The sequence below is a fragment of the Cinclus cinclus genome, chromosome 1 (genome assembly GCF_963662255.1).
Source record: "Cinclus cinclus chromosome 1, bCinCin1.1, whole genome shotgun sequence".
NCBI classification, from domain to species: Eukaryota; Metazoa; Chordata; class Aves; order Passeriformes; family Cinclidae; genus Cinclus; species Cinclus cinclus.
Window position 1 is genome coordinate 66,709,002 of NC_085046.1, and position 18,282 is coordinate 66,727,283.

At 38.7% G+C, this 18,282-nt stretch overlaps 1 protein-coding gene across 1 annotated transcript; it reads left to right on the plus strand.

Annotated features, from left to right (window-relative positions):
- Positions 1-7,740: 7,740 nt before the first annotated feature.
- On the plus strand, positions 7,741-18,034 carry BLOC1S5 (biogenesis of lysosomal organelles complex 1 subunit 5). Its single transcript, XM_062490931.1, has 5 exons — positions 7,741-7,901; positions 9,102-9,184; positions 11,288-11,417; positions 13,628-13,686; positions 15,932-18,034. Exons 1-5 carry the CDS (start codon positions 7,811-7,813, stop codon positions 16,109-16,111), a joined length of 543 nt encoding a protein of 180 aa, XP_062346915.1. The 5' UTR covers positions 7,741-7,810; the 3' UTR covers positions 16,112-18,034.
- The last annotated feature ends 248 nt before the right edge of the window (positions 18,035-18,282 follow it).

The following is an 18,282-nucleotide window of genomic DNA, read 5'->3' on the forward strand; positions in this document are numbered from 1 at the left end:
TAGATATACATAATTTTATTTTTAATTCTTTTACTGAAGGTTTACATGCACACCAAGTTACTTTTAGGGCAGAAATTTCTCACCATTTCCTGGAGGCTTAATTTTCCACTTCTAGCTACTCTTGTTCCTATCTGTTTAGAAGCTCACCTTATGTACTTACAAAGATCTCTCTGAAATCTTGCGGTCTGTTCAAGAGTTGTGGAGTGGGCATTTAGTACAAACATACATTAGAAAGTTCGTTCTCAAAGCTTTTGATGTACAACTGCCTGAGAGCTTCAGGTGTTTACTGTCAGTACTTTTAACATCCATTTTTTTCAAACATTTGTTACCTAACAGTATGTATTCCAGTGAGTGTTCTTTTTCCCCTTATGGGTGGGAGCAAGTGATGATAATACCTGCATTTGTACTACATTCTGTTATAATGAATCCTTTTCTGCTTCAGAAGGGGAGCATGGGTGTAAATCATCAGTACATTTGGTCAGGTTTAGGGAAGTTTCACATGCATCTTAGGGATTTATCATTTTTATCTATGCTTTTACAAGTGAGAATGATTTAAATTCTTTACAGTGAATGTGCAAGCCTTTATCCATGAAAATAGCTTACATTACAGCTGAGAACACTGAAATGGAGCCTGTGCTAAATGTTGCTGGGAACAATACTGTCATCTTTTCAGACAGGTTGTTGTAGAGATGGTGCTACAAAATGTCATGTTTCTTTTAATCCCAAATAGCTGCTGTTTGCAAGTATTGGGATTTCTCAGGTTGGCTACATGCTACTGCTTCAGTATCTCCTAGCTTCTTGTGCCAGTTTTATTTTCTCTGGTGTAGAACAAAAGTGTTTCTTGTGCTGAAATGTTAAAAAAAAATTCACCTAGTAGAAAGATTAAATGTTTAGAAATGGAATAGTAATATTTAACTCTCTACTATCTAAAAGGCATTTGTTCATTATCATATAGTAACTTGAGCATGTTTCAATTTTCTTTCCCCCGCTTAGGGAAACTTAGGGGGATAGAGGGTTAAAAGCAAAGAAGGATGAATTGAGATTTTGCCTTTAGAGAGATGACTGGGAAAACCAGATGGTATTGATTTTTCTTGCGTCTCCCCCTTTTTATCTAATGCCTTTTGATCAAGGACAAATAAATCTGTAAGAAAACTTCTGAAAAATCACACAGTTCTGAGTTTGTCTGAGACTACAAGGTACATTTTTTACAACTATGCTTCATAATTTTGAAAGATGAGGTGTGTAGTGGGAGCTCTCAAATTAACATTGATAATTTATGTAAAGGATTTGCATTGGGTAAATGTTAAGCTGCTTTTGAAGGCACTTCCTCTTTCTGTCATATTTTACTACGCTTGGACTGAACATTAGTAAAAGAGACTTTGCTCCCTTGCAACCCCTTTCACCGTTCTTAAAACTCCTGTTGCTGAAGGGCACTGTGATGTTTTACTTTCGTTGCTTTGCATTTTGATGATGATGATGACCACAGTGATGCGTGGAATTTATTTTCACAGCATTTCATGAACAGCAGCACTTTCATTTGTTAATGTATCTCATCATTGCAGTATTATTATTTTGCATAAGTGTTCTAATTTATTCAAGGGGCCTGACATGTTATGGTCTTATAAGTATGTGCCCCTGGGACTTGAGTGTGTTGCCATATGGTGAGATAGTGCTGCATGACAACCTTTCAGCAACAGAAGAATTCAACAGTGAAATAAATATGATAATTGTAAGTATTCAGTGAAATCCTACACTTAGCACTTTTGCTTTTTCCCCTTGATGTCAAGATGCTTGTAGACCAACCAGGTTGAAACAGGTGTTCAAGTATTGCATAAGATATGTTAAAAATGTGCTGATGATTTTTAGTTGTCTCTGTGTGTGTCTCTCACTTTTAAATGAGAGTTCAGTTTCTTGCTAAAACATGTACCTGGACAACAGTGATTTATAGAAAAATCTAAGTTTAATATGGGATTAGGAAAAAGAGTGAGCAGGAATTAGAAATTTGGAAAGATTACACTGAACAAAAGAAAAAGAGTTCTAGTTTAGACCTGGGCACTAAGAAAATCTGACCATTCAGATGGAACCAAAGTGAAGGCTTTCCAGTAGCAAAACTAAATAAATTATTTATGATGGCTTAAGTGTGTAACATGCTTTCTGTTGTGTTCCTGGTCATCAGTGATTTACCTTCCACGTTAGCATCCCAGTGTTTCAAACTGAAAATTAGTTAGAAGGTTCTGGTTCACACTTGAAACAGTCCAATACAGCAAGTTTTGTTACCCTTCTTCACCCCACCCACAGTAAGTACTTGATGTTGATAGGTTTGCACCTATTAAATTTCCCAAGATTCTTTGTGTCGAAAATGTACATTTTGCCAGTGAAGCCTCCTAGCAAACACCTTAGCTGTTTGCCTGTAAGAGGTGATATTTTCACATATTTTTAATCTTTTTCGTCTTGTATTCTTTCTGTATAGCCTACCCAGTCCTCTTGAAAATATTTGTAAATTGAAGTAGATGTTGTCTCAGGATTTTCATGATACTGGCCAAATCTTTGGAAGCACATAGGCCTAGAAATGGGGAGCTTATTTTTTGTGAGGTGCACCCTTGACTTTCCAATAGGTGTTACAGCTTTAGAATATCTTGACAAAAAAAAAATCAAAAATAAAAATAATCGTACAAGTTCACTTTGTTTCTCTCTCACACACATACACATATATTAATTTCAATCATAGCTGATGGAAGGTTATTCTGGACCTTTCAGTGTGGGTGTGGATCCTGGGTTACTTGCAGGGAGCTGAGACTCTTAAGTAAGGTTTAAAGTAGATGTACTTTGCAATTCAAATAAGACATTCATTTATATTAACTGTTTTATATGAAAATGTGACTTAGAAGTGGTTTTGTCTGTGAAATAGACCAAGTAGCATTGCAGATAGAAGAACAGTACAACTTGGGTATCTTTAGTTTTTGCTTGGTTACAAAAACAATAGGTGATCAAAAGTCAGCTGTTGATCTGTAGGAGGACAAAGTACTTAAAAAGCAACTGGCTGAGAGAGATGAAAATAAAGGAATAGATAGAACTATAAAATCATTATTGAGAAATCCCATGTAAGCTCTTCTATTTAGAAGGGTTCATATTCTTTCTGATCTGATAGCATCTTCTGTTTGCATCTCTGCAGGTTATTTATGGTTTGTCTGCTATGTTGAATGCAGAAACTGGGAATAGATTTTTCAAGCAGATTTGCTTGATATGGCCATAAATTGATTTTACAATTGTATTTATATACAGAACCTTGTATGAAATTTTTTCTACCTTTTTTTATTTTTTCGCTAGAAAGAGGGATCTGTAGGCCTATCTGATTTTTTCCCCCTTTTGGTTTTTAATCTTATCACCTCTTTTAATCTTTGGTGTGTTTCACAGTCTTTAACTTCAAAGTGTAATTGCAACGATGCAGCTGCTTAATAGATTGCTGCATTTAGTATTTTTCCCCTAAGAGCAGTATTTCTTTTTTGCATCTATAATTGGATCATGCTGCTGCTGATGGAAGTGCCAGGTTTCATATTTACCATACACCTGAGCACATGCTTACTCACTTGGTAATCCCAGTATTTTTTTTAATTTATTTATCAAAATTGACTTGGACTGCACACATTTGCTTTGTGATGGAATTTTATTGCAAAGGAAATTAAAGGGGAAATGTCATCATGCACCTCTTGCTTTGCCAAGTCTTCAGATTCAGACTGGGCCTTTGTATCCCACCGCTGCATGTCTTGAATGTGAGATGTATCTTACCTCAGAGTCCAGCTCCAGGGCGACACAAAGATATCACAGATTTGGAAAGGGGGCTCAATTTTGTAGCAAGCATTACTTGTTGCTGCTCTGTGCACGTTCCTGCAGGCGTGGCCTTTATTTTCCATGCTGGTAGTGACTACAGCCAGTGCGGCTGCCACAGAACACCGTGCGTCCCATCTCTCACTCTGCAGGTAGGCAGGAGGCGATTAATTTTTCATTGTTGCTGCATCTGAAGGATTCCCCTTTCCCCTCCCACGCTACCTTGGCCCCTTTAGGAAGATTTTCATCCATTAAACTTTCCCTTCTCTGTTGGAAGAACTAAATCTCTTTCAGCATTTTCATGCTGGTGATCTAATTTGACAGCTCGTAGGTGATGTCTGTTCCTCTTCAAAGAGGCAGGTAGCCCCGGGCTAGCCAGCTGCATTGTGGATTCTGCAGATTTGGCTTGCTGTTCCTGCTGGGTGTCATCTGTCTTCTCAGTCTTGCGGTGGATAATTTTTGTCCTCCCCAGAATCATCTGCCTGAGCAGTTTCTGCCTGGCAGGCCTGTCTGTCCAGGTTGAGCATCAAACACAGTGGCCGCCCGGCTAATGTGACAAGGCACCCCTCCAAAGAGCGCAGCCCCGGGCCTGCTCAGGCCAGCATCTGCATCGCAGCCCGCAAACTTCCAGCCATCACGACCATGGTCTTGCTCTCCCATCACGGGTGCAGCCCATGGACTTATTCTGCTGGCACAAAGTATGTCCCCCGCCTCGCCCTCTTAAGGGCCGTCGCTCCGATTCCTCCCATCTGGGCAGATGTCTGCCTCAACAGGTTTGGGTTTCCCTGCCTGTTGCCGGCATTTGACTCGGACATCGCCACTTGGATGAAATAATCCTTTAGTGGATTATCATCGCCACACAGCCTGTGGGGGAGATGACAGGACTCGGCACGTTCATCTGAAGATTTTGCAATTTCAGAGTGCTGCTAATGCTAATGGGAAGTGGCAGGGTGATCCCTAAAAGAGAAAGCGGGTTCCATTGCACGGCAAAAATGACAGAGGTTGTTTAGCCTATCTTCCAAAAAAATACATGATGACTACATATGGTGATTTTCATGCTCCAAGCCATAGCTATTTCCATATTTTTATGACTTGATGACTACTTTCTACAAACTGACAGGTTAGGGGCTCCACAAGTATTGTCTTTTTATAGCCATCACCTCTTTAAGTCCTCCTTAATTTCTTTAAAATACGTTTTGAAAATAAGCTTGACTGGGCAATGACAGTAAGCAGGGGAACAAAAAACAAAACCAGGCATAAATACAACAAATAGCATTTTCTTAAAAAAAAAAACAAGCAAAAACCAACATTATTCAAACAAAGAGGAATGGTTTTAAACAGTAGTCCTAGAAACCAATGCAATTATCTGTCACAGGATTTGCCCTTGTTGCAGTCCCATTATTCTAAACCTGACATTGGTCGTGATGTAAAAACCCTTTCCTAGAAATGCAGTAGTTATAAAACCCCTCAACTACAGGATTTCCTTCTTAACAAATAAAAAGAGCTGGAGCATAGGGTTTAGAGGGGCAACTATCTTGTCCAAGAAGCTATGAAAGGACGGCAGCTAAGCTGGAAAGGGTAAAATTAACATTTGAACAATTCTAGCCCAAATTAGTAGTGATGATTGAGCAGCTGGAATATCCTGCAGATATTATAAATATATATGCATGACTGTAATTTACTGGTGATTGTCAGATGCTTACATGTTTTGGATTCAAGTGGAAAAATATAAATACTAATTTACAGGTTGCAATAGGTGGTGACTTTCCGTAAAAAAGATAATGTAGAAGGAAACAATTTTTAAAATAATTCTTATATCTACTAATTGCCTAATTAATGTAATATTCACAGACTATGTAATAGTGAAGGAGCAAAAAACTACATTATATATTTAAGCTAAATTTAATATCAATGTTAGTTGAAGTATTGAACACTTCTATTTTAAGATGTAAGTTTTATTTTATTATTTAGACAGGTTCCAGCAATATTTTGCCTGATTTTGGGGGAGATTGTTTTAATAAAACCAATTAACTCATATTTAATTCTGAATTTAGAAGATTATAGATATTGTCCAAAAAAACCCAAAATACAGTAATTTCCATGAGCAGTTTTCAACCTTTTATGATGTGGCACAGGATTTAATAATAGAATCTTTTTTTGTGTCAGTTGTAATAGCTTTAAAAAAAATCCTTTTTTTTTCTTTTTTTTTTGTGTGCCACACAATTGCTCCTACTTACAAAAGCTATGCAGAGTAGAACATGGGCAGAACTAATTTTTAACACAGAATACATACTACTCCTGCTTTCTACTAATAAACTAGTAATTGTTCTAGCTAAACTGGCACCTTTCTGGTATTCCAGGTAGAAAGGAAGCCTTCAGGACACTGAAGGCTGCAGCAGCTATAGCAGAATTTGCGGTCCTGTTTACTCTTCATTGACCATATAATGACACTGAGAAGTGTGGTATGTATTGCAGATTTTAAAAAAATGTGGAAAAGAAGAAACAAATTTAGATGCAATGGCCTAAATAGAAACAACCTGTTCTAGAAATTATTGAGTAGCAGGAAGGAAAAAATAAGTTAATATACTGTAATTTATAAGTGGCTAGGAGGGAGGGGGAAGTATACTGAAAATATCCTAATGCTTTCACAGAATCACAGGTATGGGTCAGGTTGGAAGGGACCACATTGGTTCATCTGGTCCAACCTCCCTGCTCAAGCAGGGTCATCCCAGAGCACTTGGCAAAGGATTTCATCCAGAAGGTACTTAAGTACCTCCAGGGAGGGGAACTCCACAACCTCTCTGGGCAATCTGTTACAGTGCTCAGACACCTGCATAGTAAAGAACTTCTTCCTCGTATTCAGGTGGAATTTCCTGTGCATCAGTTTCTACCCATTGCCACTTGTCCTACTGCTTGACACCACCAAGAAAAGCTTGGGCCCATCCTCTTGTTAGCCTCCCTTCAGATACTGATAGACACTGATAAGTTTCCCTCTCAGTTGTTTCTTCTCAGGGCTGAACAAGCCCAGTTCCCTCAGCCTTTCATTGTAAGAAATGCTCCAGTCTCCTAATCAATTTTGTAGCTTTCTACTGGACCTCCTCCAGGAGCTCCATGTCTTTCTCATACTGAGAACCTCTCCTGTACTCTGAAGTGGTTTTGAAAGAAACGTACAGGGATTTTACATCACTTTTGCTTTTTTTAATAGTTGTAAAAAGAGACTGCTGTATGCTTTTTTGTTGGGTTTGTTTTTGTTGGGTTTTTTGTAGCCTGGTGTCCAGCAGGGGTTATCCATGTTTGCTGCACCTAGAAGCAAACTGGGTTGCTTACTGTATGTTCCTTACTATAACTTCTCAGTCAGAGAATCAATTAGATTGGAAAAAAACCTCTGAGATATCGAATCCTACCTATGACTAAACACTGCCATGTCAATTAGACCAAGCGCCACGTCCAGTCTTTCCTTAAACACCCCCAGGAACGGCGACTTCCCCACCTCAGCCATTGCAGCCCATGTCTAATCACCCTTTCCGTGGAGAAATTCCTCCCGATGTCCAACCCGAGCATACCCTGACAGACCTTGAGGCCATGACTTCCCGTCCCGTCGCTGGTTACCTGGGAGAAGAGGCCGCCCCCCACCTGGCTACACCCTCCTTCCAGGTGTTCCGGAGAGCAGCCAGGTCTCTCCTGAGCTTCCTTTGCCTCAGGCTGAACACCCGCAGCTCCCTCAAGCCTCTCCTCACAGGACGTGCCCTCCCGCCCCGCCGCCCTTCTCCCCCCGCACTAAGAGCAGCCCCACCTGGGCCCGCAGCTCAGGGGGCCCGGGGCTCCTCGGGGGCGGTTCCCGCAGCCGCGGCCGGCGCGCCCCGATGACCTCACGGCGCGGCACCGGGCCCGGCGGAAGCTCTGCGGTGTCGGGAGAGAGGGACGGAGGGAGGCCGGGGAAGGGCCGGGCGGCCCGGGCTGCGCTGCCCGGGGGCCGCCGAGCGCCATGAGCGGGGCCGGCCCCGCGTCCCCGCCGACAGGAGACAGGAGACGGGACTCTCCGGCCGCCGGGTCCCCGATCCAGCCCATCATAAAGGGTAAGGAGGGAGCGGTGCGAGTCCCCGGAGGTGCCGAGCCTGCCGTGTAGCACCGCGGCAGCGGCGGAGAGAAAGCCCAGGCGCCTCGGGAGCCGCCAGGACTCCCCCAGGAGCGGTCCGGCTCTCCGGGATTCCAGCGCCCTCCAGCCCTCCCAGGTTCGGCGGCCTGTGCTGAGGTTTAAAGCTGGACTTCTGGGAGGCTTAGCTGGCTTTCGCCTCTCGGAACTGGAAACCAGGGTGTGTGTCTCTGTTTTTTTTTCCGAGGAGCCGAGTCAGCCACCAAGGCCCTTGTCACGGGCATGGAGTTTCCTGGGGAGCTCGCTCTTTTGGTCTTGTTCGCCCAACTTTTGTCCCAGTTAATGCGTACACAAAAGCGTTTGGACTGGGAAGTGGTTTAGCCCATGCTTTATTTACTGCTATTATGACCTTCCCAGATTTCTAAATAATAGTTCTGCACCGTTTTGAACGTGGTGGGATTCCGGGTGTTGAATAAACACGGGTGGATACAGTAGAGCCACAGGGCAGGCCCGTCAGCTGGGGCAGGAGAACAGATTCTTTAGATGGCAGTGCTACCTTAAAGTCTTTTTTTTGGGGGGGGGACCTATGTTGTGTATTCCTTGAAACAGTATTTGCTATGCTCTCACAGTGCTTTTTAATTTAGCAGGCTTTTCTTTAGTGACAGGCGAGCCTGTTTCTTGCATCTACTTAAATTGTAAATACTCCTTTCCAAGACTAAATTTCGTTTGGGCCTAGAGTGCAAGAAAAAGCTGACAGTTTTCCTTTGTGGTGACGATTCCTCCTGTCTTCTGCTGCAGAAGGCTCCCACACTTACTCTGTGGATCTCTGTTAAGCTGCAGCATGTAGTTCTGGTCTTTTACTAGCACTGGCAATCAGATATGGAAGCTGTACTGAGGAGAAAGAGGACTGAGACAAAAGGCGCTGAGCCACAGAGGAGAGCATTCACCTTTACAGAAAAGTGTCTTTGGCATCTGGAGTACTGGTTCGTTGTGTTTTGTCTAAGCTGATGGTTTGGTGGATAGATAGGTTACCCTACAAATTCTGTTCTGGTGCTCTTTTGGTTTTGTATGTACTTGGTGAGCAATACTTCCTCACACGGAGGTATTGTGTGTTGCCTGTGTTGTGTAGCCTGGTGTGAGAGTGAGAGAAAACCTATAATTCTGGCTTTCATTAATCTTCCAGATGTTGGGGAAATCTATTCAAGACTGCTGGATCACCGACCAGTAATTCAGGGAGAAATACGTTACTTTGTTAAAGAATTTGAAGTGAGTATTTGTATCTTATTGGATGCTAGCAGGATCTGAAACTTTGAACAGCTGTAGCATCTTTTTAGATATCATAGTAGGTACATAACTTTCTTCAAAAGGGCTCAACATGGCTTTTTTTTATCCACAAAAATAACACTCCTGTAGTACACGTCTGTATCTTTAGTGAACAAGGCAGTAATTTTAGTAATTTTTCTTTTAAAACTTTTGAAAAGAGTATGTGTTTTTTAATTTTTTTCCTGCCGTAGACTGGCAAGAATATTGATGTAGGAGACTAATGTAGTCCTAACATCTCAGAGAAGTCCTGTTTGTTCAAGGAAAGTATTGTTGGCCAGTGTAGGTTTACATCTCCTTGAGAAACTACTTTATGCCTCAGCTAGATTCAACTAGCACAGTTAAATTTTGATTTTCTTTGATTTTCATTACACAAGAGAAAGTGACACTACTGGAAGAGAAGAGGAACACTTCATGAAAGTAATAAAATCATTAAAAATTGAATAAATGTTATATGACTGGCTGCAAATAAGGCTGAAGTACTGAATGTGTAAAAGTGTTTATATACAGCTTTGCCTGAAGAGTATAATTTGGTTTCCACAAGATGGCAGCAGAAGTTTAGAAAATTTGAATCCTATGCCAGCAAAAGGCTGTTTCTGTATAGGTTTTCTTTCTTACAGAATGTGGAATTTAAAAATGTAACTGAAAAGGCCATTACACCTCAAAATTCCTGTATGCACACCTGAATTGAATGACATTTAAATGTCTTTCCCCATCACCCCCCAGCCTAGATTGTAGCTTGTATTTCAAGCAGATCTATTTTGTCTCTGCTGGTTTAGCAAAATACAGATATGAAATAAACTCATCAGATCTGTATTGTTTGGGCTTTTAAGAGTCACAAGAAATCATTTCTTTTCTCTGCTTTCTGTAACTAAGCTGTAGGATACAGTAAGTAGTCTTAAATGTCATTCCACAGGAAGGAAAATATTAAACTCATGGACAAAATTAGAACATACATCTTTAGGCTGATAATTCATATATTTGTCTCATTTCACCTGAAGTCTTGTTCTGTTTCTTAGACAAATTTAATATATTCTTAGATCTTTTATTGAAATTTAGTTACTGGTTTATACTTTTATGGGGGAAAATAGTAAAGTAGAGGATTGTTTAAATTTTTGCAGATTAGAATTTCTTTTAAATGTGCTTAGGACCACCAGCACCCAAAAATTCCTCTTATTTCTGACTTTTGAGATAGGAGATACTTTTTGGTTGGAACTTGCACTTATTTTTCTAATGATTAGCACCTAGTGTGCCAGGAATGCAGATTTGCACTCAGGAAATCTGGAGCCTGTTTAATTAAGGAGTTTTACTTGTCTGTGTCTCTTTTTCTGAAGTTTTAAATTAGGTGTGGTGATCCCTTTCCCCTTTCACATGATAGAGTAGTTTTTGTTTATGTAAAGTTTTTATCCAAAGTAAAATGCTGGTGAAATTCGGAGTGTGAATAGTGCTGTGGCTTCAGAAAAATAGAATTATTTTCTTTTTAATTTAGACAATAAAACAAGATCTTCCTGTAGCTGTAATTAATCATGGTTGGTAGTGATCTAGAAGTGCTGCCTCTTTAGTCAGCTGTGTTATATTATTTTTAGTCAACTTCATTGCTTTACTTCAGTTAAAACAATTTTACTTGTTTTCACCTCCTGCCATACTAAATGTGGAGGGTCAGACATCAAGCAAGCTATGTTATTTCTGTAACCAAGTGAGTTTTAAAAATGAAATGCTTTCAAGCTCTGTTCTCTACTGTTTTAGAAGTGCTGTAAATTACCTATACAAGACATTTTTCTCCATGATGTGTAAATAGTTAATACTGTCTTTTCTAACAAGGGCCAGAGGAGTTATTCAAAGGATTTTTATATTTTAATGTAAAGAATGGAACATTGCTCTCTTTTTTTTGGCATTTTTTCTGTGTCATTAAATAAGTAGAGTAACACTTTAGCAGACAATGGTCTAGTCTTTGAGATGAAGCTATTGGTTTATCAACTGGGAAACTGTCTTTAATTTGTGAAGTGGAATTCCTTGCTCAGCACTCACTTTCTTTGATTTTTGTGGCAGGAAAAACGTGGCCTCCGAGAACTGCGAGTACTTGAAAATCTAAAAAATACTATCTTAGAAGCAAATGAACGTGTTCTTCCAAAGTGTGAGCAGGCAATGCAAGGCAATTTGAGTGAAACCTTCAAGAGATGTAAGCAGGTTGCTTCTTATTGCTCTTGATGCATCATTTTGAGTAATTGAAATAATTTGGATTCAAAATACTATTTGTTTCAAAATTACCACACTTGGGTGATTTTCTGTTCTTTACGTGCTTTGGTCTCTCTTCTGTGTAACTTTAAAAGGGAAACAACAGGACTTTTTTGATAGGTAATAGTCCAGCTTATCAGCTCTTGCTAAGGTTACATTAAAGTTTTTTGTTGATTTCAGTAGAAGCTGTTTCAGTTCATTCTTTTCCTATTCACTTGGAAATAGCGCTCCTTGTTGACTAAAGCCATGGACAAAATTTCAGTTTCCTGGTTTGTTGCAAGCATGCTGTGGAAACCTTCAAGTTTCTTAATTTTCCCACAGGAGCGCATAATGCTGTCTCACATCACTTAAAACAAAACTGCCTGCTGTATAGCTATGAAAGTTTATTATTATTATTATTATTATTATTATTATTATTATTATTATTATTATAAAATGCAAGGCAATTTGAGTGAAACCTTCAAGAGATGTAAGCAGGTTGCTTCTTATTGCTCTTGATGCATCATTTTGAGTAATTGAAATAATTTGGATTCAAAATACTATTTGTTTCAAAATTACCACACTTGGGTGATTTTCTGTTCTTTACGTGCTTTGGTCTCTCTTCTGTGTAACTTTAAAAGGGAAACAACAGGACTTTTTTGATAGGTAATAGTCCAGCTTATCAGCTCTTGCTAAGGTTACATTAAAGTTTTTTGTTGATTTCAGTAGAAGCTGTTTCAGTTCATTCTTTTCCTATTCACTTGGAAATAGCGCTCCTTGTTGACTAAAGCCATGGACAAAATTTCAGTTTCCTGGTTTGTTGCAAGCATGCTGTGGAAACCTTCAAGTTTCTTAATTTTCCCACAGGAGCGCATAATGCTGTCTCACATCACTTAAAACAAAACTGCCTGCTGTATAGCTATGAAAGTTTATTATTATTATTATTATTATTATTATTATTATTATTATTATTATTATTATTCAGTCACAAATTGGGAAGTAATAGTAATTGCATGCTGATCTTAGTTTCATCCTTAGTATATTAGTATTTCATCCATTAGTATTTTTTTTACTGCTCAGATTTTAAAAGAATATTTGTGCTAATTTTTAAACATTCTTTTTTTCTTACTTATTTAGCAGGATGGCTTCTTCAAAAGAGATTCTAAGGGAGTATGGGTACACAGCTGCCAAATTTATGCAGTTGAAACATGCCTCTGTGGGTTTTGTTTTTTATGTGTGGCATGTTGTATAAACATTTAATTTCCTATAACTTATTTATGTGGCATTTGCAGAATAGCAAATGGTAGATGGTGCTTTACACACCAAAAGGATTGCAGGAAAACATTGAAACTTAAAATTTAGTCGTGCCAATAAGATGTCCTAATACCATCTAACTTCTTTGATCCTGCTTCCTGACTTCCTAATAGCCTGATGTGCAGTAGATCTTCAGTAACAGAATCCCAGAATGGTTGGGGTGGGAAGGGACCTCTGGAGGTCGTGTCCAACCTCCCTGCTCAAGCAGCAGCAGCAGCTTGAGCCAGTTGTCCAGCACTGCATCCAGTTGCTGCTTGGGAAATTAGCATATTTAATTCTGTCTTAAAATTAGGTGTTAAGTAAATTAGGGGGTTTAAAAATGCATAGGAATGCAGTTCCTATTTCCATTGACAAGTTTTCCCAGGCTTAGTCCGGGTGAGAAGAGATGGACTTCAGCATAAAGATGTTGTACATGTGGAATCTATACACAGCTGATGGGGAAAAAATAAGGGAAAAAAACCCCAACTCACTAAAACATAGTGTTTGGTCACCTGTTTCTACTTACTGACTTGAGAGTGGTTTTTGATGTCTTCTGAGGTGCTGAGTAGTGCACTCCAGCTCATCAGCAACGCAAAGAGTGAGGGCACAAGAGGACCTCACTGCCTTTCTGCATTTGGCTTCTAGAACATACAAAGGTTGAACTCTGCAATAAGCTTACTTACTCTTCTAAGTGTAAAAGTTGTAAGTGTAAAGCATTTTCTGCAAGTACAGCTGATTCCTGGGCAGAGTTAAGTGACACAGTGGAATATTATCATCACCTTGCACCTTTGTTGTTCACAGCCTTGCATCTTCTAAATCCCTTTCAGGCAAGTTTCTTTTATTTACAGCAGCAGCCTGATCTACTGCAATTTGTTGTTTCAGTGCAAGCTGCCAACGTTATGATCCATAGACTCCAGGAGAGGGAGTATGAAGCAAGAAAGGTAAAGGATGGATGGATGGATGGATGGATGGATGGATGGATGGATGGATTGATTTTTATTTTGTGATCTAAGGGTCTTGTGCTTCACAGCAAGTTTGTCTGCCTTCAGTATAGCAAAACTTAGAAACATATTTTTCTCTACCTTACGTACTTGCAGTAAAACTTCATTTGGGGTGATTTCTGCACTTACAAAATGCACACTGCAAAGTTAATTGATCTAGCTAACTCTTCCTACAATCTCCTGGTATATGGAAACTATTTTTTTATTTTCTTTGCTTTATTTTCCCTCTTAGCTCAGACTGTAGCATTTGTCGCATACAGGGAAAGCTTAAATATAAAAAAGCTTATTTTCTGTGGAACAAAAAACATCTACTAACCTACCAGAATGGAAATGTAAATCTTTCCTAGTTAGCTGGGAACATTGACCATATTATATATATATTGCTTGTTGAAAAGGAAGTGCTTTTTTTTCACTTGTGGATGGGTTATTTAATGAAGGGCTATATTATAGGAACATGCGAATCACTGGAACCTTTTCAGTTGGCTACACTTTGCTTATTTGAAATACATGTTCTCTGAATCTAAAACCTGGAAAATTATACAAGAAATTAGTTTCATGTATTCCCATTAGTACTTCTTTATTGTGTTCCTGTGTTATCTCTTTACTTGCAAAATGCTGTTGATAATAATTTAGTTCAGGAAAAACCAAAGATGTTTCCATGGCCATCAAGCAAAACAGGCTGTGCATTGATGGATGTAAGCTGATAGTCATGTTTTTCTTTCCTTTTTTGCAACTGATGAAGATGGGCAGTCCAATTGCAATTGAATACTGGTACTGGGCAAACAGCACACATCTGAGCACTGACAGAGTTTGCTTGTGTCTGACACTAGAGTAGATACTCAGAGAGAGGTAGGAAATTCTTACAGTTCTGCCACTGTTTGTTTGAAGTAAAAATTTAATAAGACTTAGAAAATGAACAGTCAGTAAGAATGGTGACTCTTGTTTTTTTAAATATTAGCTGTATGTTTCCACTTTTTTTTTTTAATATGTAGTGAAAGAGTAGTTGTAGGTATACAGGATTCACAGCATTTCTTAAAGTTTGTATAATAAGACTTTCTGGCTTGCAGCTTTCCAAAAGGAAGTAGTTACATGTAGGTAACTTTTTAAAAAATACAGATAAAATTTGTCATTGTAGTGCAGCCACTTGAGGAGAAATACATTTTCCTTACTTTTCTGAAATTATGTGTTTAAAAAAAAATAATGAGATTTTGGCAGAATGTAGTGTCAGGTTTGGGTATGTAATGTGTAATTGTGTGAAAAAGTGTTTGAAACACCGGAGTTTCAAAACGTGTTTCATACAAGGTAGTGTAGGGGTCAAACTGTTGGTGTGCACTGGTGTATTTTTGTCAGTAGATATTACTATATCTGTTGCAAACAATCTTGGCATAATGTTGTTAAAGTGTATCAAAGGCTGCACTGAAAAAAGTAGTGTATTTAGCCCTTGCTGTGTGATCTTGAAGAGCAGCAGAGAGAGTGTTTACATCAATGTATTCCCAGTGTCTTTAGTTGACAGAAATTCCACACATAAGAAACAGTCATTGCTGATACACTGAAAAGGAGAGAGGCTAAAAAAAGAAGGATTAATCCTCTCTTTTTCTGGGAGATGGAGCAAATGGAAGAACAACTGCCTAGATTTATTTTGGCTTCTGCGCCTGTAATATAAGGGGCCCAGACTGTCAATACAAGCTCACAAGCAATCCACAGAATTGCATTGTGTTTTGTCATATGCATTGGATGTGTGCATGATCTCTCTTTCTAGATATGTAGACCTTTTTAATTTTTCTTTTCAAGATAAGATAGTGAATGGAATTAGACTTAGCAGAAGCCAAGCAGTAGGAAGGTATGAGGAGAAAAATAACTTATTTATAAAGGAAGACATTAATCACAGTGAGAGGTAGCTGGCTAAAGCAGAAACACTAGCTGCCAGTTTCAAAACATTTAATATCTCTGTTGTTTAATTTTATAGCAATAGCATCATTGCTAATACAATCACATTAATAGTATTGCAGACATTTACCACTTGTTTTGGATTGGCTATACAAAAATAAGTGTTTTCTTTTTAGTTTCCTCTTTCCATATGTTTTCTTGCTAGTTTCCAGAAACTTTAACATTATGTAGCGCTCATTAACCTCCCTGTTTTAGTATGGAAATGATTATTTAAAACTTTGTATTTTCCTCCTGTCAGCTTCAGGCAGACAAGGTGATGGCTCGTGAGGAGAAGTGCATTGCTCACTGTGAGGAGTTCATGAAAGAACAACAGAACAAACGCGCGGAGATAGACGAAGAGCACAGAAAAGCTATGGAGCACCTCAAAGAGCAGTATTCTGAGATGGAGAAGGAACTGGCCAAATACGTTTCTTTTTAAGACCTTTATTAATAATGCTAGATTTGTGCCATGCTCAGTTGCTTCTGAGTTAAATTGAGGTTCTTTTGGAAAGCTGATAGAAAAAAGGAGAATTTCCTCTACTGGCTTTGTACGGGAAGAAAATGTTTGCATACTTTCAGCTTAAGTGCCTATCTATGCTTTTTGGGTTCAGGGCAGGTGGAATGCCAGTATTTCTTTGTTGGAAGGTGGAACTGAAAACCGTATGACTACATCAGCTCAGGGAGTTGCAAACTGGAGTTCTCTCCCATCGTCAGAGTATCATATCATTTGGGAAAACAGAGGCTAATGTAATCTCAGCTATCCTGGTGTGAAGCCACAGCCCTTTCCCAAAAAGTAGGAGATTAGTAGATTCCAGACATAGTTAGCTGAGAATTCACTGGGAAAACTCTGTATTCTGCTTGTAGATTTCAAGAAAATAAAGTTGTCTTATGGGATATTTTGCTTTGAAGATTAACCAGTGGAAGATCTCAACAGAATTTTAAATCCAATTGTAATTCAAACTTTTGGGTTTTATGTTCAGTATTATGATGTAGAGTTGCAATTTGAATGGGTTTTGTTGACTTAAAAATTGTAAGGTTAGCTCGGTCAATCAACTATTCCATTTTTTATTCCTCCCTGTAAGTGTCTCAGGCCTCTCTTTTTAAGCTTTACTTTTCTAAGCAAAGCCAAAAAAAGCTAAAAAAGTGATCTTGAGAAGCATATCAGTCTTTGTATTAGCTTTGTAGCTAGTACAGGTTTACCTTAAATATTTGGCATTCTGTTGGTTTACTTAGGATAAGCTCATCAGAAATTTATGAAGCCATTGAGGTAAGATTTTTGTTTCTTTATCAGAATAACAAATGAGCAGATTAGTGGTTAAATGCCTGTAGTACTGATCTGCTTTCTTACCAACTTTTACAGCATATATGAAATACACTCGTGCACTGCTTTCTTTTATCCCAAACTTGAAGTTACCAGCAGTGTAACTGAAGAAGTTAACTTAATCAGTTCATTAACCAAGGAAAATGAGACGTAGTACCTTAATGAAATTTGCTGCAAGCTAACCGTTAGCACAGGAAATATCTTTCCATAATTTAGTTGGTGTCCAATGTAGAATGGAAACAGGTAAAAATAAACAGAATTTATGCATTACCTGTGTTGCAGCAGTAATATACTAACAAGGGTTGCTTGTGTGGGTTTATGGCCTGGTTTCAAGGCTCCGTTCCTGGCAGCATGTTGATAGTGTGATTAAAGTTAGTAGAGGAGATGGAATAAGTATTTGAGATTTCTTTCAATAACACTGAATTCCTGCCAAGCTGCTCTGCCTGCTACCGTAGGTCCAACAGCTTCATCAATCATCATCGTGTATCTGGACTGAAAAGAGAATTTGCCAACACTGGGGCACGCTGGAATGTTGTTGATTCTCTGTTCTGAATGGAAAAAACATAGATGTCTCAAAAGGATCCCACACATGAAAAATACGAAAGCCTCTTTGTGAACAACTGCTGTCTGAATAGAGGGTGACTTCTGTAATATTCTTCAGTTTGTGTACCCGTGATGAATGTTGTAACTAAGCTCAGACTTTTAATTTTAAAAGAAAAAAATAGTTCTTGCCTGTCTTTAGAATTGGGTGTGGAATAGTTTTTGTTTGGAGCACAGACTTGAAATGGTTTCTCTTACCAGATTATTTGATGTATATGTGCTCAAAGCCCAAATATCTTTGTAACAAAATACATTTAACTGCATACTGAATTAATTTTTATTTTTGCACTGATTATTTTTATTAAGATTTAGATATCTAATTAACTGTGCACTGGACATGTAGGTTTTAGTATTTCATCAATTTGAAGGCTCATAAGCAACAATGCAAGTGTTATAAGTTGGATATTCACTGGAAAATAAAATGGTATTTCCAAAACCTGGGATGTATGCTCCTGATTTTTTTGAAAGCTTCTTAAGTACTAACACTGAAAATGTGTTCCTTTTTCTGAATGTTTTATGCTGAAGAATCTTTTATGCTGGAGATAATTTGAAAGCACACTTCAAAATCTGTCTATCTCTTGGTGTCAGTGTTATTCATTGTGGGGACTAAATGAAAAACATCTGTTCCTGAAATAATTTCATTTAGTAACTTTCACCCTTTTTTGCATGATATGCTGTAGGTAGGTAGA